We start from the raw sequence: 27,493 nt of genomic DNA on the forward strand, positions 1-27,493 counted from the left end.
TTATATGTTATATATTATACAATATTAAAATTTATAAATTAGTCTCTAAAATTACACCTAAATTCATAATGGTCCAAAATTTAATAGATATTTAGCTGGGCGGGCGGATGCGAGGCTGGTAATGTCTCAAACCCATTACCCGCCCACCACCCACGACGGGTACCACTTTATAAATCCACACCCGCCTACTATCCGCTAAAATTATACCCATCCCCGCTCCAATTGGAGCGGATGCGGTGCGAAATCCACGAAATTGTACCCGTTTGTCGTCCCTAAGTTAAACTTTGATTTTAAATTCTAAATATTTGAATGAAAATTTATAAAATTATTAATTGTTAAACTCTCTAAGTTTAAAGAAAAATACATTTAACATATAATTAATATAATTAGTATATCAAACTTATATTTTTAAATAATTTTTATAAATACAATATTTATTTATATAAAATATAGTATAATATGAAAAATAATATTGTGGTCTCAAGTGAATAGATATATAATTTTTCAATGTATAAGATATATTTTTTAATAACTTAAAATTAGATATTGTTTTAAATAAATACATTTTTTACAATAATAACATTTTCACCTCATAAAATTATAAAATATTAATATACTAAATATTAAAAATATAAATAATTTTAACTACTCAATTTTATTAATATTTTATTAAATTAAACTCTTTATATATTATTATTAAGTTTATAATTTTGAGTAAAGCATGAAGAATAAAAATTGAGTGACAAATATGAAAATAATTTATTATTTTAGGGGTATTTGTGTCTAAAGTGGTGGGAATTATTCATTGTCTTAGAATTTGGAGGTAATGACACTCCCACAATTTTAACAAAAAATATACTATTACTGATAATAAATTATTACTTAGTAATGATCTTTTTCGCAAACAAAATGAAAGACCAGATGATAAAGAATTAAGAAAGAAGGCTACGGGAAAGATCCCAGAACAGGCTTGCTCATGATAGATTCACTTGAATAAGAAGTTGAATAGTAACCTAACTATTGGATTTGTTTTTCGCTACCCACATTCTATCTTCCTTACTTTTTATATCGTCTAAGCTTGCAGGATTTTCTTCATCCGTTGAATTGAATTTAGCTAGTTTAATTATGTAAATTGTACAACTATTCCGGTTGTAATCTAAAAAATTATGATTAAGATATTCTCAGTTAGAATTACCGTTATAATCAATTGTGTAACTTTTTCTACTAGTCAATTAATATTTTAGGTTAAAACCTACAGCAACGCAACATTATTAGTTTTAATTGAAACTATAAACAATTATACAACAATTTAGGTTAAACAAAACAATATTTTAAGTTAAAATTTATCATAAATTAATTTTAAATTAGACTGTCATATAATAAAATTATTGATAATTTAGGATAAGTTAGAGATGTTAAAAAACTTTCAATTCACCCATCATTCAATTGAAAAGATTTGAATATATTTTTAGAAAAATAAAATTATATATTGAATATATCATTTATTAAATAGTACTTCTTTCATTCTATTAAATTTTATATTTTAAAATTATCTCATTCAAAACGTCATATTAGAAAAGTTATTTTTTTATCCATATTTGTCACATTCTTTTACAATTATTAAAATAAATCTCTCGAATCTATCAATTATTTTTGGGATAATTTTATCATTTTCCTTATTTTGTATAATTTTGTATAACTTAATATGTGGTCAAACTTATTTCTTAAAATTATATGTTTAGTCAAAAAGGGATAAAAAATAATGAAATCAATGGAGTATTAATATACAAATTAAGTTTAAATTATTATTAAAAAATTTTAAATATTCAATTTATTCGGTCAAATTATATATTTAATTTTATGTAAAAACGTAAGATTTAATTTCGTAACAATTAAAATGATCATTGATAAAACAAATAATGTTTTAAATATTACATTTGAAGAGTCATTTCTATAAAGAAAGACTTCAAAAGTGATGTTAGATCAATAAAAAATAACATAAATAAATTATAATTTTTTAGTGTATTTTTTCGCATTTTATATAATTTGACATGTGATCAAATTTATCTCCTAAACCCATGTGATTGGTTAACATTAGACAAAATTAGTGAGATGGAAAGAATAATAGATTTTTCATTTCAAATTCGTAATTCATTTCGACTTAACATTTTAAATTTCTAATTTCTTAACTTACTACACCCTAATACTATAAATTATTAATTTCTTAAATTATTTGACCTCACATTCTAAATTATCTCTCAAATTATTTCTTTTAACCTTCAAACATTTTAAACTGAGTTGTATTTTTTTATTTTGTTAAATTTTATCTTTAAATTTCTAAATTGTACGTGTGACTTATATATTGTGAACTTTTAAATTATATATGTTTATGTGATTTTTTAAAATAATATAATTAAAAAAAACAAAATAATTATGAATCAGATATATGTGATCCAAAAATACAAATGTCTAAATTTTATGGATATGTAATTTAAATAGGTCAAGACATACACTGACATTTTGTTATCCGAAAATCTCAAATACCCAATTATCCAATTATAAACACTTCTATATCCTACAACCTGATATGATTATTTCGAATACTTGATTTATTAGTATTCGATATTGAGACCCTCACTACTTTTTTAAGTACCTAAAACAACAATACTCACTTCTTCGGATACGACCTGTCCTAATACATAAATGATATGGATATTGTCACGTTAGCTTATTTTTAATATTTTTTTAAAATTTAATAATAATTTTATGAATATTTTAATAATTATAAGATTTAATTATAAGATAAAATGACCTCTTAGGCCAATAAATTCTATAGATGAGAAGAAACAATAACTTGCACTTGACCCAATGATCCAATTTTATTACTCGCGAATAGGGATACACAAAGTTGTATTTAAATCTGATCCGGATCGGATAAAAATCCAATCTGGTTTTTTCATCTAGCTAAAAAAAACCGGATTTAAAAAAACGGTTCGGATCTTAACCGGTTTGGAGGGCCGGATGGTGTAACCGGTTTCGGTTTGAAAAAAAATCGGTTTTTAAAAAAAATCGATTTTTAATCCGGTAAAAAAACCGGTCGTCCAATTTTTTTCCAAACCGATTATACTATCCGGTTTTAAAATATCCGATCCGGTTTCAGATATTTTTAACGTAAAATCGGATATTCATATTTTTTGTGCACCTCTACTGGCGAACCAGCTTAAAACTAACTCGGTTCAACCAAATATGACAATTTTATTCAAATGAATCTGTCTAATACGATTAAAATGACCCCTATTTAATTTTTTATTTATTAGATTAATTTAAGAAAGATAATTGCTATTATCCATAGTAATCTATTTTTTAATAAAATTATCCTTAGTTATATAAAAACTTAGTGTTTGATTTAACAATGAATATATATATTAATTTAATTTGAAGGTTCGAACTTAATGTTAATAATGTAATCATGGATAAATCGAGGGGCGAATGAGGGTAGTCGTCTTGTTGGAAATTTAAAATTATCATATATTTCTTATTTTCTATTGAAAATCTATTTTCGCCTCTTAGAATTTAATAAGTTAGTCACCTTCTAAAATTTTAGAAATTTATTTTTCCTAATATAAAATTACGTGTCCATCTATAAACGTAACACATGAAATTATATGAAAAAAATACATATTAATAAATGTCAACATTATATAAGTTAGAAAAAAATTAATTGCACAATAAAATCTACTTTAGATCTGACTTTGAAACTAAACAACTAACTGAGATTAATTAAGAATCAGTGTGCTGATATGGTAAATGAAACTTATAGTGACTGCAAAAGTATTTAGGATAAACTACATATTTAGTATCTAAATTATTATTTTTATTCTATTTTGTTTCAAAATCATATCTAACATTTAGTTTGGGTTTCGTTTTGGTACCTGTTATTAAAAACATAACAGTGACGACGACGTGTAACTATAAGATAATATAACGTCATTTTTAAAAAAATAAAAAATGTCACATAAATAGTTCTATTAATCTTTTAACGGTGGATACTAAACTGAAACCTAAATTAAATGTAAGGTATAATTTAAAAAAAAAATAAAGTTTGAATACTAATACAAAACAAAAGTAATAGTTTAGATACTAAAAGTGTAGTTTACTCAAGTATTTAATCAATTAACCCAAAACTGAGGTGCATTGTAAGATTTTTGTGTCTAGAAGCAGTGGATGACTTCCCTGGTGGTGATCCGTTGTCGTTTAAGTATATAGTAGATTACTACTAAGAGAGGTGGAAGAAACAAAGAAACTGAACTTCTTGTAGGAGCCGAATGCTATATTTGCATTTTTTTTTATGTTATTTTTACTTTTTTAAAATCATAAATAATATTATGTTTTAGTTTTGTTTTGGTCATTCATTGTTAAAGAAATCGACAATGATATTATCGTAACGTTTTTTAATTAATTTTTAATACTGTCGTGATATTACCTTATGATAACAAATCAACATTACTATTAATTTCTTAACAGCAGAGGATCAAAGGAAAACCAAAATGTAAAGGTATGATTTAAAAAAAAAATAATAGTTGAGTGACTAAAATAGAAACTAAGTAATAGGTGAATGATTAAATAAGTAGTTTATCCTTTTTTAAAGATGAATGAGTGATTTTAATATACTATACTGCCGTTATTAAAAGAGAGAAAAAAGTTACAAAAATCAGATTGAATGATAAAACAGAAGAAAAAATATGGCTATCATGAAACTTCACATGAACAATGCAGGTATCTTTCATTGCTTTTCATCAAAGAATTCGAGTTTCATATGATTAACATTTGATCAATCGGGGATAAAGAGTGAAAAGAATCTTTTAAAGAAATAATTAAAAAAAAACAATTCAGCTTTGGGTCAATTGTATAAATAAATGTTTGAATAAGTTGAAAAAAAGGAAAAAAAACTTTAACCTTGCTTAGTAAAAACAATCCACCAAAGTGGGGGCTGGGAAGACAAGAACGGATTGCTGTTGTTGCTTGGAACCAAAGGCGAATTCGGATTCCCGGTCATCGTCTTCCGGGGCGGGAAGATTGAGATCCAAGCTTAAAGACAAAACATTTCTTGGTTTCTGAGGTTTATCAGATTCCATTGTCAAAGGCAAGGGGGTGTTAGTTGTAATAACATTAAGATTACTACTAGTACCTATTGACCCTCTATGCCTTCTCATATGCCCTCCCAAGGCTTGTCCAGAGGTAAACTCAGCCCCACAAAAGGAACATTCATGAACCTTAACCTTATTATTAGGACCTCCTTCTTCATATGCTGATTTGAATGGCCTTGTGCTTTTGTCATCAACCATGGACACTCCTGCCTTGGGCTTCTTATGGCTAGCCCTATGACCACCAAGAGCTTGGAACAAAGGGAATGTTCTATTACATGTTTTGCACTCGTAAACAATGTACCCGGCCTTGCCTGTCCCATTTGAACCACTCTCCAACAACTTCCTACTAGTAAATTTCTCGGATTCTCTGGATCGGCCTTGCGCCAGGAGGATCAAACAATTGGCCATATCTTCTTCTTCCTCGGTGGTTATTTCTTGATATTCGGATGAAGATGACGAAGAAGGTGACAAATATTGACCATAATTCTTCATCTCCACATCCGGACTCCCTTCATCCCCACCTCGATCATCTTCATTGTAAACAGAATAGTTACATGCTACGATGAAAGGGATCGGCGATAGAGGCCTAGAACGCTTCGTTCGCTTCCCTTTTACGATATCTTTCGACCTCATTGCAACATCCATAGCCCTTCCCAGCACCAACAAGAAAGAAATTGAAATACAAAGAGTTTAATATGAATATATAGCTTATGAAATGATATAAAGGAGAAGAGTAAAATAGTAAGGAGAAGATGTTAAGCTTAAAAGATTTTTTTTGGGGGTATTGGATAGTCAATCAAAGTATAAAATTATATATATAAGGTTGAATTGGAGAAGACAAAGGGAAAAAGGGGGAAACGGACCAAAATTGTAACTGAAAAGGGGAAAAAAATTAGAGAGTAAAACAGTTGGGGAGGTTGTTAACGTAAAGTCCGTTTCACACTCTCTTTCTCACACTTTGCCAACGCACTTCACGATATGCAAATCAACAACAACAATATATTCATATTAAAAAAATACTTAATATAAAAATAAGTGATCAAACTATACTTATTTTCTCACTTAGGTGACTAACTTTTTTTTTTTGTCAATTTAAGTGTCTAACGTTTCTAATGTTATAATTTACGTGCCTACATTGTAACGGCCTTTAAAAATAAATCAACTAGGGGTGTTCATTTTTTGGTTTTAACCGAATTAACCAACCGAATCGAATTAGTTCGGTTAATTCGGTCGGCCACCGAATTAGTTCGGTCGGGAAACGGTTAATAATTTTTTTAGAATTCAATTCGAAATCGGTTAATTAGCCGAATTAACCGAAATTAAATATTAAATATTAAATATATTATATATAACATATGGGCTAAGCCCAAACTATTTAAAACCCAATTAATAATTTAGTATCGAATAACTTTTAAACCTAAATCAATATTAATTAATTAAAAAATTCATATAAAATTTAAATTTATAATTATATATTATTTAAATTAATTGTAATTTTTTTTTGAATTAAAAATATTCATTTTTTATATAATTTAGAAAATTTAAAAAAAATCAGTTAATTTGAAAATTAACCGAAATTTATTCGGTTCGGTTAAGTTTTCAAAAAAAAATTGGTTCGGTTAATTGTTAAAGAAAAAAAGTTTGGTTAATGGTAATTCGATTCGGTCGACCACCGTTTTAACCGAATGAACACCCCTAAAATCAACAAAAAAGTGTTTCACACGTTGCTTATTTTTTTTATTTCCTTTAAAAAAATTTAAAAATCATAAATTTTCAAAAAAAAAACCCTAATTTTTCCTATTTTTCATAAAATGTCCCAAGACTTTTGATTATGAAGCTGACCACCACCACCGTTAGCGACCATTGACTCACACGCTGGCCACCAGCCCGCCGACCACTCATCCACCGATTGGGATGAATGGATGTTGGAATTTAGGGGGTTTAGGGTTTGGATTTAAGGTTTTGATTTTGGGATTTTGGGGTTTGAAGTCACGATTGATGGCAGTTGGTGGGAGTGGCAGCGGCGAGAGACGGTCGATGGGTGGGGTGGATACTTTGGGATTAAGGATTTTGGGACTTTTTTGATATTTTAGAAATATTTTGGGAATTTTTTTGAAAAATAATAATAATTTTAAGATTTTTAAAAAATAAATTTTTAAAATTTTACAAAGGCGTCACGTGTCACATTCTAAGTGGTTGACGGAATTTTTTTAATGTTTGTTACGGTCGAGGCACCTAAATGGTAATATTGGAAATGTTAAAAACCTAAATTGACCAAAAAAAGTTTAAGGACCTAAATGAGAAAATAGATATAGTTTAGGCACCAATTTTGTTATTAAGCCTAAAAAAATAACAAGGGAAAACGAGGACAATTATTTTCCCCACATCCGATGCTTGGTTGCACGATATAAGCATGCTTTCTTTAAGTTTTGTTGTGTCAATTGCACTCGTATTCCTTTCATTTTAATGTCTCATCATATCACAATTACTAGTTTATTACTAGGGTAAAGTACACGTTTAGACTTAAACTATTACTTTTGTTTCGTTTCAACACTCAAACTTTATTTTTTTTCCAAAATCATACCAAATGTTTAGTTTAGATTTCATTTTGGTACCCTATCACTAAAAACTTACCAGTGATGTTGACGTATCACAATAAGATAATATCACGTTATCATTGAAAACTAAAAAAATGTCACGTTAGTATTTCTGTTAATTTTTTTAACGATGGGGGTACCAAATTGAAACCTAAACTAAACGTTAGATATGATTTTAAAAAAAATAAAGTTTAGGTACTAAAATAGAATAAAAGTAATAGTTTAGGTACTAAATTTGTAGTTCACTCTTATTATTTTTATTATTGATAAGGTAAACTATTAAAAAGATCACTTAATTATTGGGTTGGTGCCAATATGATCACCATACTTCTAATTTTGACGATATGACCACATATCTATTTAAGTGGTTTCAATATAGTCACATATCGTTACAAAACAAATGACATAACTGATGTGGTTGTTATTTACTAACGATCAAAGGTCCACATCAACTAAGCCATTTATTTTACAATGATAAATGACTATGTTAAAAGCACTTAAATAGTTACGTAATTATATTGTCAAAATTGAAAATATAGTTATAATATCAACAAAAACCACAGAGTTAAATGGTCATTTATAGAAATGAATATTTACTACATTTTAAGATACTAAAATTATCACAATAGTTTTACTAGATATTAAGATACTACAAATATTATAACAGTTTTTTTGGGGAGGGTTTAGTTTCAGCATTCCTTTTATATTGATAAGAGCACTATAAATCAGAGTTAAGCGTCGTGAGAAACTATCCACAAACGCAAAATCACGTATCCAAATTCAATCTAAGGCTCCAGAACAAGAAAGATCAATAGAATTACAAATAAGCTTTATATTGATCAGTCGGGCGTCATCAAATCCAACCCTGTAAAGATATAAAATAAAAAAAAACAGTCAAACTATTGAGAAAGAATAATATAAACGTGTCACGAAGGCAAAGAAAAATATATCACAAAAGTAAAATTATTCTTAAAAAATAAATTAAAATATCGACGATCGACAACCAATATCAATACCTTGTCGGCGTCGACTAAATAAAATTAAAAAAATTGATTTGATCTCCAGATAACGGCACAACCCCTAAAGAAAAAAAAGCATAATAATAATTTTTTAAATATCATATATTTGTGTAATCCTTTCACTAATATCTTCACCCAATGCACTGTTAATTTTATAACAGGTAACCAAAATGAAATCAAAACTAAACATTGAGTATAATTTTTTTAAAAATAGTTATATGACTAAAATAGAATTAATGTGACAGTCGAGATACTAAACATGTAGTTTGCTTAATCTTTTATATTATATAAGGTAAAGTACACAAATGATCCCTCAACTATAAGGCACTACTTTGTTAAATCCATCTACTATTAAAAATTTAAAAATGATCATAGACTATAAGACATTACATTTTTTAGTCTCTTGACTATTAAAAGTTACAAAATTATCCAACTATTCATATATTCCAAACTCGTCCTTTTCAATTAAAAATTTATGGTCGTCTGACCTTAACGTTAACATGTTGACTGTGATACGACAAAATTTGATCTCAAAACTGTTTGAGCTGTATAGTTATTTGAGATTCTAGGATTAGAATTTTTTTATATTTTAATAAGTAGATTAACATTCAACTTAGATTGCTATCAATTTTTTAACATAAAAAAATTAGTTTGAAACATAAAAATAGTTAGATGACTAATTCATAACTTTTAATATTCAAAAACTCAACAAAGCATCACCTATAGTCGAGAGATCATTTTGTAACTTTTAATAGTTGAAGACTTAATAAAACAACACTCTATAATCGGGACCATTTGTGTACTTTGACCTATTATATTGTATATGATTCTCATAATTAATCCCTACCCTAATTTTAAACAAGAATTGTTGAAGTAACAGTGTCAGCAAAACTCTCAAACATAATACCGAAACAAAAATCGAAATGTTCTTTCAACACAGCTTTCAGTCTCTTTTGAAGTTAATCTGTTACTGTTCTCTCCACTTTGATGCCCTTGACCTACCTCAACCTGGTAATGTTCTTTTTAAACCATGTATCCCTTTGTCTCTATTTTCTCTTGATTCTTCTTGTTAATGGTTACTTCTCTTTATGATATTGTTTTTGGCAATAACAGAATCAAGGTGTACTATTGGTTTTGATTTTGAAATGACAAAAAAGACACCCATTTTTTGTCTAAAAAGCTTGATTTGAGTGTGTAATTTTCCCACACAGGACATTGATTTTGTGCATTAGCAAGTCAAGGAGGGGACAATTGAAATGGGGATTTTTGGTTTTTGAGGACAAAAGAAAATAAGTTTGGTTGAAAGGATTGATTATTTATTGAAGCATTTAATTGGGTTTTGGGTGCTGCAACCTCGGCGCCTCTTTGTTTTTGTGCCCTAATTCCCGCCATTCACTGATTTTTTGTTTGTAATGGAAGGAGGGTTAAGTGGAAACACAGTTCTACCAAATTCAAATGATAAACTGAAAGTTTTGAATGTAAAACCGCTACGTATGTTGGTTCCTCAATTCCCGGACTCCTCTGAGGGTCCTCCTTTTGTTTGTGTTCCTCCTAATGGTCCTTTCCCTTCCGGGTTGTCGCCATTTTCCCATTTAGTGTACCACAAGAGTCCCAATCTACACCCGACCTTAGCCGGAATGGCATCAATTCCACTGCCATGCCGATTAGGGCCTTCAGGACAGAAAATTTGTCTCCAATGGACACACGGCAGTCACACAAAAAAATCAGCTGGATCAAGTTCTGTTAAGAAGAAGAAAAAGAAAGGAAAAGGTTCAAAGCTATCTTCCACTGCTGCCAGTAATTTCGATCCTGGAATTAGTTTATCTGATCGAGATTATGGTAATAGGAAACTGGTTGAAAATGTTCTTTTGAGGTTTGACGCTCTTAGGAGAAAGCTTAGCCAGATGGAAGATACAATGCAATTGCCTTCTGGTATTATTAGGCGTGCGGATTTGAAAGCTGGCAACACGATGATGAGCAACGGGGTGCGGACCAACATGAAAAGAGAATTGGGGCTGTCCCTGGTGTTGAAATTGGGGACATTTTCTTCTTCCGATTCGAGTTGTGTTTGGTGGGATTACATTCTCAGTCTATGGGTGGAATTGACTATATGAAGGATGATTTAGGAGAACTAGTGGCTTTAAGCATTGTCTCATCCGGAGGGTATGATAATGATGCTGAAGATCCAGATATTTTGATATACAGTGGTCAAGGTGGGAATGCTGGTAGAGATAAAGAAGCATCTGATCAGAAGCTTGAGAGGGGAAATCTTGCTTTGGAGAAGAGTTTGCACAGAGGAAATGAAATAAGAGTCATTCGGGGTCTTAAGGATGCTATCCAGCAATCGTCTAAGGTCTATGTATATGATGGGCTTTACAAGATCCAAGAGTCATGGATGGAGAAGGCAAAATCAGGTTTCAATATGTTCAAATATAAACTTGCTAGGATCCCTGGGCAAACTGGTGCTTTTACAACTTGGAAATCAATTCAAAAGGGGAAAGCTGTATCTTCAAGGGTCGGACTTATTCTTTCCGACCTCACTTCAGGTGCAGAAAGCACACCTGTTTCACTTGTAAATGAGGTTGATGATGAAAGTGGACCTGCTTACTTCACATATGTCCCTACTGTCAAGTATTTGAAATCATTTGACTTTGTGCAATCTACTCTCCTCTGTGATTGCTGTGATGCTTGCCAACCAGGAAATTCTAACTGCTCCTGCATTAAAAAAAATGGAGGTGATTTTCCTTACACTGCCCATGGAGTTCTAGTGTGTCGAAAATCCTTGATATATGAATGTGGTCCCTCCTGTCCATGCGGTCGGAACTGCAAAAATAGAGTTTCACAGACTGGTTTGAAATTTCACTTGAAAGTTTTGAAGACAACGGATAGGGGTTGGGGTCTTCAGTCACGGGACCCTATTCGTGCAGGTGCATTTATATGTGAATATGCAGGTGAAGTTATTGCCAATAATAAGGCAAGACAATATGTTGTATATGGGGAAATTGATGACTACATTTTTTATACAAACCGACACTATGAATCCTTCAAGTGGAATTGTGAACCTGAGTTAGTAGGAGAGGAAAGTTCAGACGCCACTGAAGATTTTGATAGTCCATCTCCCCTATCCATAAGTGCAAAGAACATCGGCAATGTAGCTCGATTTATGAATCATAGTTGTACTCCAAATATTTTTTGGCAGCCAATCATGTATGGGCAAAATAATGAAGCTTATCTCCATATTGGTTTCTTTGCAAAGAAACACATACCTCCTATGACCGAGTTGACATATGATTATGGTACTCCACATTCAAATGAGACTGAAAGTAACAACAACACGTGTAAGAAAGAAACTCGAGTGATCATATAATCAGAGGATCATTTTGTAACTAAATAGTCGAGGGACTCAATAAAGTAGTGTCCTATAATCCGAGGACCATTTGTGTACTTTACCCTAAACGTTATTACTCTAATGTAAGGTTGATTGACTTGATTCCATGAAAGATTTATTCAAGAAATAGTTGTAAATTAAAACCGACATGAGATAATTAAAGACTTTTTCTAACAAGAGTGTTTAATTTTTTTAATACTTTATAAATATTTTAAATTCTTAAAAAGTAATAATTAATTAATTTAATATCTTTATTTTACTTATTTTTTTATTTTTAATAGCATTTTTATTTTTAATATTTATTTTTAATATTTTAGTAATTTTCAAATTTGAATTTCTTAATTTTTAATTTTTTCTATTTAAATAAATAATTCCTTGAAATTTAAATTAAAATCAATTATACCTTCAAATTTGATAAAAGGTAATTAAACCCTATATCATGTTATCGTTCATATATAGACTATTATGTCAATATCTTGTATCGTCGCGTTGATATAATATACTGTTATATCAATAACATAAGAATTAATATCAATCAAAAGAATAAGAGTTATTCTATTAAATAAATTTAAGAATAAAATTAATATAATTAAAAAGTAAAGATAAAATTATTAATTTATATCTATTTTTTAAGAATTGATTTAGATCTATTATATAGGTAAAATCACTCCTTAAACCTTTAATTAAAATATTTTCATATTTAAGAATTAATTTAGAGTTTAGTTTCATAAAAATGCGAATATCAGACAAAAAAAAAAAGAAAAGAAAAGAAAAGGCAACCCTTTTACCAATAAAAATGCACCAAGTAACCCGTTTCACTTTCTTGTTTGTTTCTAATCTTCAACACCCAATCATCAAATCAGATCAGATCAGACTCTTTTTATCTATAACTGTTGTGGGTAAAAGAGTAAGGGGCATTCAGAATTTTTGTTGAGACAAGATTCGAACAAAGGCTTTGAGACCAATCCATGGGTTCTTTTAATCCAAGTCTATACAAGGTTTGGTCTTTTTCCTTTTAATTTCTCTCCAAGATTCGGAAATCCTTTATGGGGTTTTCTTAGATACGTCTTTTGCAATCGATTTCTTAGTTTTGACTTTTGAGATCCTCCAAGCTTACTGGGTTTTTAGGGTTTTCAAAATCGGTACATAAACTTGATCTAGAAGTTAGGGCTTTTGCCTGTTTCTGAATACGTAGAAAGTTAATAGTGTTTGATAAGTGGAAAGATGCAATCTAGAAGAAAAGGAGAACAGGTTGAACTATCTCGAACTGTTAAGTCGCGTAGTCAACACAGGGCTGCTGCTGAAGTTGGTCCTCATGACCCTTATCCAGCTTCTCGTCGTGAGGTGATGAATAATCGGTCTCCTCCACCGCGTGGGCAGAGAAACTATAGTCCCAACGCCCTTGACGTGTCCAGGAAGGAGGGTTCGGTTAAGGATCGGATGAGCGGATCCATAGTGGGGAGAGATTCGTATGGTAGGCATTTGGGTAGCCTTAGTACTGAAATGGCACGATCAAAATCACCCCTACATGAGCAAATGCGTAAAAAGCCTCATTATGAAGATGAGGGAGTTATCAATAGAAAATATGGTTTTGTTGAGCCTGCTGGTTTTGATGATCGTTCAAACTCCGGAGCAAGGGCTTTGTATAGGTATGATCATGGTACATCTAGGTTGACCAAAGAGAAGGACTATATGAAAAAGAGAGTTTTGAGTATGGATGGGCATGTAATGATGGACCAGAAATTGTTGCCAGTGGAAGAAAATGATGTAAGAGGACCACATCGGTTGCCTAAGGATCTAGGTCCAAGCTTAAATTTTGCAGAAACTAGTGAGCAATTACCATTTTCCTCACAAGATATTGATATAGATCAATATGAGCGTGATAAATTTCGGCATCGAGAAACTATACCTTCAAAGAAGGTGTCAGTTAAGGATTCTTACAAAGAAGATAAACCCTTGTTTGACTCTCAGGATGTTGCATATAGTATGGTGGAAGCATCTCAATCCAAGGATTTCATGTGCACCCCTCAACTTAAGGAATTTGCTGGCACATCTTCTGGTCTCCCTAGGACTGAGTTTCTGAGTTCATATCAGGATGATGCACCCTTACACGGTTCTGAAGAATATCATAGGAGCAGCCGGAAGTTCACTGAACCTGTGAGATATAATAAATACGACCAAAGGCCACTTACAGAGCCTGTGAGAGTTTCTGAAGCTACCAGAAGGAATATGACATTATATCAGGAATGGCCAAATAGTCCAAGCAGAGCTGAGTATGAGGATTACCTATACAGAAAACCTAGAGCAATACGAAGTAATAATCGTGGGTATCCAGTTGAGGATTTAAAAGGGATGATGGCTTCTCAATCTCGAGTTTGCTATGAACATGCATCGGTTGATTACGGTCATATAGACATGCCGAAACGAAATGTTTTGCACCATGTTATAGACAAAATTGATAATACAGATCATTCTTATGGAAGTTCAAGAAAGGGCATTATATGGAATGACCGCCCTTTGCAAAATCAGATGAGCACAGACTACATTGATATGTGCAGATCATATGCACCAATGCGAGACGGGGAATATGTGTGTTCAGAAGACACCCATGTTGCATTTGGAAGAAGATTACCTCAAGACTATGAATTTTCACATTTGGATGCATATCACAATCGTCAATCATCAAATTCGAGATCTGATTCTGGTTTTGGCAGGGGGGTAGGTCCAGTGTTTCAAAATGAAAGAGTTGTAAATTCTTCTGCATCTAAATATGATACAGAGCAATGTAGACCTCGTCTAAGAACAAAGAGGATGGAGAACGAACTTGACGGGCACTCAGATAGGATCCTTAAAAGGAAGTTCCTTATGGTGGAAGATATTGGTAGGCCAAGTTCTAAAACTAATGTATCCAGAAAATTGCATTCAGCTGGCGACTTTGGAGTTTCATATGACAGTGATGAGCAGATTGATGAAGATACAATTGGTTTACATGCATCTAGGACAAAACAGCATTGCCACAATGAATATAGAAAGCCTGGAAGGACATATGATGGGCCAGAACTTCACGGAAATTCTGAATTGGATGACTGGTATACGTCCGAAGATTCTTTGGCACATTCACAAAAAGTTCCAATCAGCTTTTACAAAAATAGTGGTAAATATATTAAGGGAAATCCTGAACCTGGTTCTCTTAGCTGGCATACTTCACATCACAATGAAAAAAGAAGTAACCTTCATAAACAAAACAAAGTTTGGAAGAGAAATGAAGATTATGATGAGGATATAAATGCAAATGATGGTGACATGACTGAAGATTTTGTGAACTATGCAGAGGCTGAGCTGTCTGAGGATTCAGAAGAATTTAAGCAATTGGTACATGAAGCATTTTTAACGTACTCTAGAAGATTAAACTTGAACCAGTCTGTTCGTAGAAGATACAAGGAGCAAGGACATGCTGGTAGTTTGTTCTGCATTGTTTGTGGTAGAAGGTCTGTTTTCCTTTTCTATGACATGCATTTTAAAGAGGGGCATATATTTTCATGTAAATCTTTTCTTGAATGAGGATTTTAGCCCTAAAGGTTCTGTCAGTTGGTTTTCCTAGGATGGTTTTATGGCCATTTGAATATTTTGGAACTAGCAAAATCATACCTGTTTTTTAGTTATTTAAGCAATTATATTAAGGTTTTTTCTTCTGGCCATACAGTTTGTTCATTACATGGTAACTAGACGTATTATGATGGCTGGTCATAAACAACTTTATTTCAGGGTTTAATATCGTTTGGTTTGTTTCTGAGAAGAAATAGACTAGTAGACCGAGAAATGATGGTTAATATTATTAGCAATTTGCAGGTTTCATATAATGTAATAATTTATAAGGTACCAGCTGGTGAATGCCGAGCATATGAATATGTTGAATACCATGCAACCTTAGATATGGTAAATGCTTTTGTGCACTAACTGGCTTTCAGCATTTGTGGCCAAAGAATGCTGAAAGGGCTTGCTTGCTGTTGATGGGACCAAGGCATTTAGTTTTATCAATTTAAGCTTCATTCAGTGAGGTTTGAAATTTCCTGGTTCAGATGACATTTCTGTGTAGCCCTATAAGTGAGCTAACTGCGAAAGTTGGTTGATTTCGTTATTTCAACTGGAGGACTTTTAAGAAGTCTGAGGATTCTTTTAAGTGCTAATATGGAGAACTTCTCGGCGTCATTGTGGATATTGGATAGAACTTATTGCATTCGTTGCTCATGATTGATTTATGAGAAAAAACTGCTTGTTTTCAGCAACAGGCACCTCAAATGTTTGGTTTGAGCACTTAGTTCTTGCTCTTTCAGAATCCTTGGATGTTGTTAAGGAGCAAGGTTAGTACACCCTTATGTCTGCTAGAGGGACTTCGGTAATCTGAATGTAAGACCTATTAGATAAGGATTTAATAGGCAATTTGAGTGACCGATTGAGTGGTAATTCATTTGTCTGTGGAGTGGTAATTCATTTGTCTGTGGCAGATAGGATGATAGTGAGCCTCTGCCAGTCAATTATGCTGCTACTTGCTTTTAATGGAGAGGTCCTTGATGGAGCAGGTCTAAATAGCAGTGTAGATGGGCAAATCAAAGAGAGAAAAATCTGAGTGGTCCATATCATGTTAGACATAACCTATGTTCTGCAAATAACTTTGTAAAAAGTGTGTATTATTTTGTTTTCCATGGTTTTAAACAGCAATGTCTTGTAGCTTGCTAAATATTGATATCAATTATCCATCTTGGTTCTGATAAAGTCTTCATTTTCAGTCTTCATCTTTTGGGTTCAGGTTATTTCAGATTTAGGTCTGTTTTAGGTTATGGTGGTCAGGATTTTCAGTTTGGTTCATTTTGGGTTGTCATTCAGGTTTGATACTCAAGTTCAGATCATTTCAGGTTAATTGTTTGGGTCATTTTCGAGTTCGGCTTGGTGTGGTCTTAATTTTTTATGGTCAATCAGGTTCCTGATTCGGGTTAATTTCGTTCTGTTTTACGGTTGGGTTAGAATTGATAAGTCCAAATATACCCCTCAACTTATTGTTGAATCTGGGTGAAAAATGTAACCCATTTGAAGGTAGGTCACTTTTTGACCCAAGTAAAGGTGAGTTTAGGTTTCGGAACATCATTTCCTATATTTCTAGTTACTGCAGGAAAATTGGTCTGAGATACAATGGATGGGAACTGGATGTTACTTTTATGTTCTTGATTTTGATTTCATTCCATCTGATCTGATTGGATACTGATTGTTTTTTTTCTTTCTAATGGCCCAGTCGAATCATTGTATCCTTTTTAAAATTAATTACCATTGATGAATGATGAATCTTCCTCTCTCTCTCTCTCTCTCTTGCTGTCCTTTATTCTTACATCTTTCCTTTTACAGTTATTCAAAGGAATTCATGGACACCCAACGCCTGGTGACCCATGCTTTCATGTCTCACAAGGTGGGGCTGAGGGCAGAGCATTTAGGTCTTCACAAAGCAATATGTGTGTTGTTGGGATGGGACAGCATAGCACCTCCTGACACTATAACATGGGTTCCCCAGGTCTTGCCTGAAGCTGAAGCCTTGGCTCAGAAGGAGGATTTGGTTCTCTGGCCTCCAATGGTTGTCATCCACAATATTTCTATGGCAAATAACAATCCTCAAGAACAGATGATTGTTCCAATAGAAGGCGTGCAGGCTTTTCTGCGAGGTAAGTACTTGACTGTCAAATTTGCATGATAATTTGTTTAGTAAAAGGTTTAATGTATTTCGTTCGAATTGTTCCAAGAGTGGAACATAAAAAATGGATGTTTGATGCCCTGCTAATATCAACCAACAAAAATGAAAAGCAAAATATACTAAGAATAGATGAAAGTTTTAAGTTGAATTGGCTGTGCATATGCTCTACGAGTAAATGGAATTAATCATAATGTTAAAAGCTTTTTACTTGCTGGTGAATATGAAAGACTTTCTTTGACCAGAAGCTTCCTCTTCTTGGTCCTTGAATGATGATAGATAAAGGCTTTGTTGGGGGGAAAATCAGCGTGTGCCTAGGTAGACCTGCAGACCAAAGTATTATGTTGGTGAAGTTCTTAGGCACATTCACTGGACTGGCAACGGCAGAGAGACTTCATCAATATTTTGTTGAGAAGAAGCACGGGAGAATCGAATTTACATCAAAAAATAATGGCGAAAATAGCATCGAGGAAATGGGTGACAATCTGGAGGAGCAGCTTCTTTATGGTTATATGGCAATTTCAGAGGACTTGGACAAACTTGACTTTCATAACAGGAAATGGAGTGTGGTAAAGAGCAAGAAGGAGATCCTGGACTTGGCTAATGATCCTGTCAAGACTGATGAAAGGTAGCTTTTTATAAATTATTGGCCTTGAAACATTTTTTTTAATTCATGTCTAAAAAAGTGATTGGTTAAACCTTTGTTATCTGCTAGCTTTGTACCGTCTGTAATCATAGTATCATGAGACTATTAATGTGAACATTTAGTATAAGATTGCTATATTTTACTCTACTTTTCTATCTGTTGCCTTGGTCTTATTTACATGTTAAATTCTATTATGGCACTAAAGAAGAGGGTGAATGTTCGATAGAGACGAGTCAAAATATTTTCGTTTACGAGTCTTATTTTATAACTTAAATTTTATTTGAAAAATTTTGGAATCGAGTTATTCTATTTTCTGTTTAAATTTAATTGTTAATATTTATAATATTATAGTAGTATTTGATTTCAATTTAAACAATTTTCTATAATCATATACAATATGTATATATTTCTTCATATGTGATATGTATATACCATATGGCGTTGAACGACTCGAATTTGAAAATCAATATATTAATTATTTAAAATTTTGTGTTTTTCGAGTTATATTTTATAAATCGATTTGAATTTGATTTTTTTTAATTGAGTCGAGTTTAAAGAGTAACAAGTCGAGTTAAACAATAATTTTTTTAACAAATATGAGTTGAGTATTGTCTTACTTGCGATTAACTTACGATTGTTGAATAAATCTTAATTTTATTAATTTTTGGATATGATAATGATAATTTTACTTTTATATATAAATAACTATTAAAATAATATCTATACTTTTCCCGCATGTTAGGCTGTCCCTTTCCGATCTTGGAAAAGGGCGGAGCAGTTGCACCCGGGAGTTGTTGAATGGAAGTTTCTGTATTTTTTGGTGTTTAAAATTTTTAGATATTAAATTGTCGGCTCATATAGGATCTATTAAGTTTGTGTATGTGTATCTGTAAATTAGATATCTGTAAAATTAAATGTTATGGTAGAATAATTTAAAATTTTTAAATTTAGAATGTTAGGGTAAAATAGTTTGAGAATTGATAATGAAAATTTTAATATAAAATAAAAGTAAAATATATAAAAGAATCGAATACCTATTGATCCGACAGGTTGGAAATTGCGGCCTATGGCCTAACTTGTGATCTGTTAAAATAACGAGTTAGATACCCGACCTGAGAATTCAAATATTTTTTTAAAAAATACTCGATTATTTTTATCTAAGTCGACGAGTCAAAGAATTAGATATATTAAATTGAGTAATTTTGGATACCCCTAAATATCACAACATTATTCAAGAAAAATTATATGAAAATTTTAGAAATAAATAAAAAAGAATAATTAAGATTTTTGTTTAGAAATAAGATAAAATATCATCTATAATCAGACAACACATGTTCATCTTAATGTTTTGTTCGATTTTAAGATCTTAACATATTGAATTCGGATAATTCTATAATACAATCTAAAATTTAAGTATAGATTTTAAAAAATACTTTTAAAATAAGTTAAAATATTTAATATTTAATATTATTAATAAAAGAAAATAATAAATATTAAAAATGATTAAGATAAGATACATAACTATACGTAGTCCCAGCACTCTACCCTTTCAATTTTTTATCATTAAAAAATATATAAAGATAAATATTTATGTAGACCTTCAAATCTTGATATATTTTATTTTATTCATTTAAATTTTTATTATTAATTATATTTTATCTTCTGAAACTAAAATCCTAAAGTCTTAAGAATTATTAAAATGGGAGGGAATAAATATTTATTTAGTTGCCTTTTATTAAAATTATTATTACTGTCTAATATAAATTCAGACATCTTTTTCTTTCTATCGGAAAAGGAAAGTAGTTTTAAAGGGAGGGACAGTTTTGTAAATTCATATAAGTACATTCCTACATCTTCTCCCTCATCTCGATTACCAAACTCTCTCTCTCTCTCTTCTACGCAATGTCCGCAACCGCCACTCGCCTCCGACACCTTGCCACCGCCGCCACAGCTGCAGTAGCAGTTACTGCATGCGGTGGCGCAATCCTTTTAACTCCATCTGTATCTTCTAATGACCGGGCCAGTGGCCACGCGACCGTCGAGTCCCTGAGGCGAACAATTATTGATCCGAGCGCCGTCGTTCCTTCCCGCGCTGCCCAGGAATCGACCCTGATTGCTGCCAAATCTGGTAATCCATTCGACATCCTGGTCGTTGGCGGTGGTGCCACCGGTTGCGGTGTTGCTCTGGACGCCGCCACAAGAGGCCTCCGTGTCGGCCTCGTCGAGCGAGAGGATTTTTCCTCCGGAACGTCTTCGCGGTCCACCAAGCTTATTCATGGAGGTAAGCATGAATATTCATGCAAATTGACTTTTTAATTAATAAATGTCGCATTTTCTTCTCTTTTTTTCTTCTGTAAATTCTCCGTTTGATATGTAAATGGGCTTTAGTAAATAAATTGAGAACAAGAAGAAACTTCAAGCTGATTGAAGCGATCATATATGCAATCTCAAGATTCCTGGTTTTCAACTTCGATTGTTGTTGACGACGTCAAATCTGAAATGATGATCGCATTGGATTCGAAATATCTAAGTGAGAAAAAGGGAAATTCTATTTCACTCTGCGAAGAAGATATTAGTTAGTGTATTTTTTCAACTTTTTTTTTTCACTGAGGGAGCGTAGATTTTAAATGCATATACGTTGATTAGTTCTGTACTTCTGTTAAAAGTTTTTCTTCAATATTTCTGTAACGTATTCTCTATCAAATATCAATTACACTTGTATGAATTTACTATAAAAAATTTCCTTTTTAAAAAAAAATTAAAGTAGATTTCTTTTCTATAACGTCAAAGTTTTCCTTCCAGTTGAATTATTTAAAATGCTTAAGATGGATGTCATGTCATAGTTTTGTTGTTGCCTTTAGAATTGACATTTAAACATATTTCATGAAATATGTACATTAGGCTAATTTCTTTTCTTCTTGATAAGCTTGTTTCAGTTTTTCGGCTAATCCATTTGTTCAATTATGGTAGGAGTCCGCTACTTGGAGAAAGCTGTCTTTAACCTTGACTATGGGCAGTTGAAGCTGGTTTTCCATGCACTTGAGGAGCGTAAACAAGTTATTGAGAATGCTCCTCATCTTTGTCATGCCTTGCCATGCATGACGCCCTGTTTTGACTGGTTTGAGGTAGTATACTACTGGATGGGCTTGAAAATGTACGATCTGGTTGCTGGAAGACGTCTTTTACATTTGTCCAGATATTATTCTGCACAAGAATCTATTGAACTCTTCCCCACACTTGCTAAGAAGGGCAAAGATAAAAGCTTGAGGGGCACAGTTGTGTACTATGATGGTCAGATGAATGACTCACGCCTAAACGTTGGATTAGCTTGCACTGCTGCACTTGCTGGGGCAGCAGTGCTTAACCATGCAGAAGTTGTATCCTTTATTAAAGAGGAAGATACGCAGCGGGTAATTGGTGCAAGAATTCGTGACAACCTGTCAGGTAGCTGGCATATCCATTCTTGAAAAAAAATTCACATAAATGATAACCAATTCAAGCTTACAACAATTTGTGTCTCTGGCTTGATTTGTTTGTTTCTGTCCAGCCTCTTCATGAAACATTAAGTTTGAAATGGTAGGAGAAGAAATAAAGAAAAAAATAATAGAAGAAGACAGGCCAAAAGTTACCATAAGATTAAAGTACTTGTTAATGGCATTCTAGCAGTGAACCGAGATGCATTTGATACCTATGTTCGATATGCACTATTCACACTTATGTCTTGAAAATATGAATCAGCTTTCTATTCAAGCAGTTGATTGAGATGTTCCCCATTTGAATTCCTTTTAGTTAATTTGTTCTAGTTAGTCGTGCCTTGAACGCATTAATCACCTTTTTGTTATCACCGTTTAATTTCTGTGTGGTTAACTTGCTCTAGTTAGTTTTGCCTTAATGCATTAGTCACCTTTTAAACCCTTGAATGTGTTTCATTAGACTGTTTCCTTATTCATAAAATGATAAGACAGATTGAGATATAATTTTCAAAATTCCTTAATTCTTAGAATCAACAACCAATAGTGCAGGGGTACGATTGTGGCTTAAATTGCCCCTAAGCGGAAGTTTCTTTGATCAAACTTCAAGGCTTTCCATTCAAATTATATACTGTAATTTTTCATAGAGCTTTGATATGATTAAATTGTTAAAAGATGTCCAACATTCTTTAGATGAGGGTGCTGTATGATTGGAATTAATTAATTTTATCTTCAAGTTTATACAATTCATTATTCAATTTTTACATTTTAAATAAGTGACAATCCTAGTTAAACATCTCTATGTTTCATTTGTTTATTTTGGCTTATTTCATGCCCTGCAAGGTTGAAGCATTTTCGAAATATTATTATTTCTTATTTTGTTACCCAGATGAAGAAAAGGATTAACACATAAGGACTAAACATCTGCTTCCATTTTTTCTTCCTTCAAAATTAAGCTTATTGCTGCATATGTACATTGATGGAGTTAGGTAGCGTGCCTGGTAATCTGTTTGATCCTTTTGCTCATTATAATATAAACAGGACAGGAGTTTGACACCTATGCAAAAGTTGTTGTGAATGCGGCTGGACCATTTTGCGACTCTTTAAGGAAAATGGCCAATAAAGATGCACTGCCTATGATATGTCCTAGCAGTGGTGTGCATGTTGTTCTCCCAGATTACTATTCTCCAGAAGGAATGGGCTTGATTGTCCCTAAAACTAAGGATGGACGAGTTGTCTTCATGCTTCCATGGTTGGGGAGAACTATAGCTGGCACTACAGATTCTAGTACTTCCATCACCCCACTTCCAGAACCACATGAGGACGAAATTCAATTTATACTTGACGCGATCTGCGATTACCTTAATGTCAAGGTATAACTTGGTTTTATCAATATTTAGTACTTTGACTTTGTTTTTCTACATTATTTTTCATTCAATCACATATTTTTTTGGTAAATAGTTCAGACCATTTTTTTAATTAATTTATGGTGGAAAACATTAGGTACGACGTACAGATGTTCTTTCTGCCTGGAGCGGTATCCGTCCATTGGCTGTTGATCCTAATGCAAAGAGCACCGAGAGCATTTCTAGAGATCATGTTGTTTCCGAGGAATATCCTGGTTTGGTAACAATCACTGGTGGGAAGTGGACTACTTATCGAAGGTAATATTTACTCAGGTTGTGCTAAATCTTCTTTTGGAGTAGCAACATATTCTGGGGGTTGTTTCCAATATACTTGCAAGTTGCAAGTATTAGTTGTGTTACAAGGGCTGAGTTAATCTTGCTGTACTACTGTTGAACTTATATAACATGAAGTGAAAATTTGGAGTGTAGTCCAACTATTGAATTACATGAAATAGTGATAGAAATACCCTGACTCTGAACTCCTTGATTTTCGAGCATGGTATCTTGTTCTATTGGTCTCTGTTTCCCTCTCTGTCTTCTTTCTGGCATGAGTTGTTGGGATTACTAAAACTAGTTTCAGCATGGCAGAAGATGCAGTTAATGCTGCTATCAAGTCTGGTAAACTGAGCCCAAGCAATGGATGTATAACAAGCAACCTGCGGCTGATTGGTGGAGATGGATGGGAACCCTCGCTTTTTACTGTTCTTGCTCAGCAATATGTACGCATGAAGAAGTCACATGGTAAAATTGTTCCTGGGGTGATGGACGCTGCTGCTGCAAAGCATTTGTCTCATGCATATGGCACCTTAGCAGAACGAGTGGCCTCCATAGCTCAGGTTGGTTTGCTATGCTCTCATAATCATAACTGTTAATTATGGGTCTTAATAGCGGTAGTGATGAGGTAATTCTGCATCTGTCTACTGCACATTGGACTTCGAGTATTGACAAATTTAAGGATTTTAGTGAATATTTATCTAACAACTCCACGTTAATCAAATGCAATAGCTTTCAAGGATCTTCATTTCAATACAATGTTAATTTGTTCTTCTTAGAGGGAGATAAATTACTGGAAATAAGCTAGGAATTATAGTCTTAGGCATTCTATGCAATTACTTGATGAGAGATGGAAATTTTACTTAAAAATGTCATGAATTTCTTCTCATAATTGATTTCTGGTGATAGTGCTTAGGGGTGAGCGTCGAGTTGACATGTCCTACTTTATCATCCTAACTCAATTTGAAAATTTTTCGAATCAATTCGAGTCGAATAAATTTATTTGAATTAAGTTAAAAAAAGTTGTCAAATAAAAACCGTTTCGACAATATGACTAAATTTTAAGCTAGAGAAAATAAATTTAACACAATATTATCTGAAAACTCTTTCAAAACAAAATAAGAAAAAAGATACTTTAATATGATAAACTTGATTTGATAATTTATTTTTTAAAAAGCCTTGAATTCATCATTCTGGGGAAAATATAATTTTTTAATAAAATAACAATTTTTGGAACTTTTATGAAATTTTGGAGATTTTTTATAAAAAAATCTTTTTGTATTTTTTGTTGCTAGATAACAATTTACACATTTTCAAAATTGACATGGACTCAAGGGGTATTTCAATTTGTTATTCTATTTAAACATGACTTGAACTACAAAAAAAAATCAAATAATTCAATTAAAAAAACTGAAATAACTCGATTCAGTTAACTCACAATTTGAATTCTTTTCTATTGTTTAAAGTTGAATCTAGTTTTACTCACCCCTAATAATGCTATGAGTCATGCATTAGTTTTATTTATGTACTGTATGATATTGTGAAATCTCAAGTGAGATTATGTTCCTTATCAGTGGGTGCTGACATGTCAAATTCTTCTCGATCATCAGGTTTCCATGCCTGTTCCTAATTTAAATGACAAGTTTGGATGCTACTAGGGATAGGACAGGCAATTGTGGAGCATTCATATACTCTTTAATTCTTCAGTTTCTGTGCATAACAAATTTATACACTAATTCTTGTCCTGTAAGTTATATAAGACTGCTATTTGGGCTTTGGTAAGAGTTTCGAATATGGTATGTTTCCAACAAGGGTATAATCAAATTATTTTCTTGAAGTGGTTTATGTATTTGGAGGATTTTTTTAAAGGTCATATCCCCTTGTTTTCATACGTGCAGACACGGTTGTTGAACACAAGTGCTTTAAAAAATGAAGAATCTGAACAACATAGATATAAGAACCTTATTTGTAATCAATCAAAGGAGCAATAGCCTCGTTAGCTTTGATAGAACCAATTCTATGACATAGTTTTAGTGCAAGAGTTTTGAATTCTCTTCCCGATTGGAAGTGCCATCGTCTAATCCAAAGACCTAGCGTACAGTTGCTTGGGATTATTTAAATGATTACGTTTTTTAATATAGCAAGTTATGTTTCTGAACTTGCAATTTTTAATGTCTTCTTGGTTAGTTAACAATTTCAAATCTGCATTTGAAATTCCAGGATGAAAATTTGGGTAAGAGGCTTGCTCATGGGTACCCTTATCTGGAGGCGGAGGTTGCATATTGTGCTCGAAACGAGTACTGTGAATCTGCGGTTGATTTCATTGCCAGGAGGTCTCGCCTTGCTTTCCTTGAAACCGATGCAGCAAGCCATGCCTTGCCACGCATTATCGAAATACTTGCTGTTGAGCACAATTGGGACAAGTCAAAGCAGAAGCAAGAAATGCAGAAGGCTAAAGAATTTTTAGAAACTTTCAAGTCTTCAAAGAATGCACAGTTCCATGATGGGAAGCATCAGTAGTAAGTATTATTTTCTATTCATGAATCCGTCGAAAGCCTTTCACTGCTTCTGGTACTACAGTACTGAGATGTTGCTGTTAACTTTGTTTCAGGTGTCTCGAGAGCAGTTTCGGAGTTCAGGGCTCTCTTTATTTTTTTTTACATATACAGGCGCATACATCTACGTCATTGAGCAAAGGAAGGATCGAATTGAACTTGATTGTGTAGAGCTTGCTCTGCATCGTTAATAAAGCAACTCTTTTAAGAGATTGCCAGTTCACAGGACCTGGTATAAAGGTTTCGGACATGTTCCCCTGTTCCAGGTTTCTAATTGGTAAATTATTTTATCTTAATTGACAATCCCTTCATTTTATGCTTAAAAGCTGTTTCTCTCCAATTCATACAAAAATTTAATTCATTTGTTCAGGTATCTGTCTATTTACATGTGCACTGTTTTCATTCTCGATCATCATGGAAACTTTGAATTATGTGCCATTTTGCTTTGCATCACAAGTTATTTCTGAATTTGAAAATTAAATATCTCATCATGTCAAAAATTTTATATATTTTCATGGAACGTGTACAGTTATTATAAATTTTTATATATTTTATACACGTTAAGCTTATGAAAGCTTTGTTTACGCTCAAGGGCAAATCACACAAGCAATAAACAATAATCAGTCACATTTACAATATGTTTACTGATTTACATTTACTACTAACAATTAGTTAATTATGGTTTAATTCATCTCATTATATCTTACCCTTTCTATTATGCCATTTTACAGGCGACATATTGTTTTCTTTATATGTATATAAATTTAGAGAATACAATATAATATATGTGTTGAAAGGCTTTCAACATTTTGATAATAAATACTCATATCTTTGGCATCGAAGTTGAAACCTCAAGAGATAATAACAAATTCCTTAACCACTAAAAAATTTATATCGTCATATTATTACATTGTTGATATTCTTTTAAATCTATCAATCCATTACTTAAAACATATTTATAACACAATCGTTAACCTTGCAATGCATTGTCATCATTCCATTCGTACATCAACAACATTAATAAATGAACACCATGAATGCATTTTACTTTAGATAAAGTAAAATTCAAACGTTTACGTTGGTATGTAAACAAAATTTCACTCACACTTTTATTAAATATACTTGTTTGCAATAATATAAAGAGAAAATCGCCTCAGTGACCAAAAAAAAGTTATAATATACGATTTTAACCAACTTTTTTTGGATTTGCCAAAATGACCAACAAAATCGCAACGCGAAATAAAAATCGCAACGCGAT

General features: G+C 32.3%; 3 protein-coding genes and 1 pseudogene across 4 annotated transcripts; 3 read left to right on the top strand and 1 right to left on the bottom strand.

Moving 5' to 3' along the window:
- Positions 1–4,872: 4,872 nt before the first annotated feature.
- Positions 4,873–5,792, bottom strand: LOC120217995 (zinc finger protein ZAT5-like). The gene has a single exon (XM_039215010.1). The coding sequence runs from the start codon at positions 5,790–5,792 to the stop codon at positions 4,962–4,964; it is 831 nt and encodes a 276-aa protein (XP_039070941.1). The 3' UTR covers positions 4,873–4,961.
- A 4,373-nt stretch (positions 5,793–10,165) lies between these two features.
- Positions 10,166–12,130, top strand: LOC120217996 (annotated as a pseudogene).
- Positions 12,131–13,155: 1,025 nt separating this feature from the next.
- Positions 13,156–18,597, top strand: LOC120217947. 2 transcript variants are annotated; one of them, XM_039214974.1, is made up of 4 exons: positions 13,156–14,442; positions 14,488–15,639; positions 17,549–17,859; positions 18,165–18,595. In XM_039214974.1, exons 1-4 carry the CDS (start codon positions 13,376–13,378, stop codon positions 18,515–18,517), a joined length of 2,883 nt encoding a protein of 960 aa, XP_039070905.1. In that variant the 5' UTR covers positions 13,156–13,375; the 3' UTR covers positions 18,518–18,595. The 2 variants fall into 2 exon arrangements, with proteins under 2 accessions (XP_039070905.1, XP_039070904.1); XM_039214973.1 differs by having other exon boundaries at positions 13,156–15,639; positions 18,165–18,597.
- Positions 18,598–20,334: 1,737 nt separating this feature from the next.
- LOC120217948 (glycerol-3-phosphate dehydrogenase SDP6, mitochondrial-like) lies at positions 20,335–26,494 on the top strand. The gene is made up of 7 exons (XM_039214975.1): positions 20,335–20,812; positions 21,502–21,975; positions 23,043–23,374; positions 23,505–23,665; positions 23,988–24,243; positions 25,901–26,199; positions 26,292–26,494. Coding segments are annotated over exons 1-7 (1,902 nt in total). The 5' UTR covers positions 20,335–20,433; the 3' UTR covers positions 26,293–26,494.
- Positions 26,495–27,493: the final 999 nt, after the last annotated feature.

The sequence above is a fragment of the Hibiscus syriacus genome, unplaced genomic scaffold, assembly GCF_006381635.1.
Source record: "Hibiscus syriacus cultivar Baekdansim isolate YM2019G1 unplaced genomic scaffold, ASM638163v2 tig00110194_pilon, whole genome shotgun sequence".
In the NCBI taxonomy this organism is placed as follows: domain Eukaryota; kingdom Viridiplantae; phylum Streptophyta; class Magnoliopsida; order Malvales; family Malvaceae; genus Hibiscus; species Hibiscus syriacus.

What these genes read in the sequence shown, in the direction of transcription:
- LOC120217948 (XM_039214975.1), top strand. Translation starts at nt 20,434, where the DNA reads ATGTCCGCAACCGCCACTCGCCTCCGACACCTTGCCACCGCCGCCACA. An exon ending in CACCAAGCTTATTCATGGAG is followed by an intron (nt 20,813 to 21,501) that starts GTAAGCATGAAT and finishes CAATTATGGTAG; the next exon opens with GAGTCCGCTACTTGGAGAAA. An exon ending in AATTCGTGACAACCTGTCAG is followed by an intron (nt 21,976 to 23,042) that starts GTAGCTGGCATA and finishes TAATATAAACAG; the next exon opens with GACAGGAGTTTGACACCTAT.
- LOC120217947 (XM_039214973.1), top strand. Translation starts at nt 13,376, where the DNA reads ATGCAATCTAGAAGAAAAGGAGAACAGGTTGAACTATCTCGAACTGTT. An exon ending in TGCATTGTTTGTGGTAGAAG is followed by an intron (nt 15,640 to 17,548) that starts GTCTGTTTTCCT and finishes TTCCTTTTACAG; the next exon opens with TTATTCAAAGGAATTCATGG. An exon ending in CGTGCAGGCTTTTCTGCGAG is followed by an intron (nt 17,860 to 18,164) that starts GTAAGTACTTGA and finishes GAATGATGATAG; the next exon opens with ATAAAGGCTTTGTTGGGGGG.
- LOC120217995 (XM_039215010.1), bottom strand. Translation starts at nt 5,792, where the DNA reads ATGGATGTTGCAATGAGGTCGAAAGATATCGTAAAAGGGAAGCGAACG.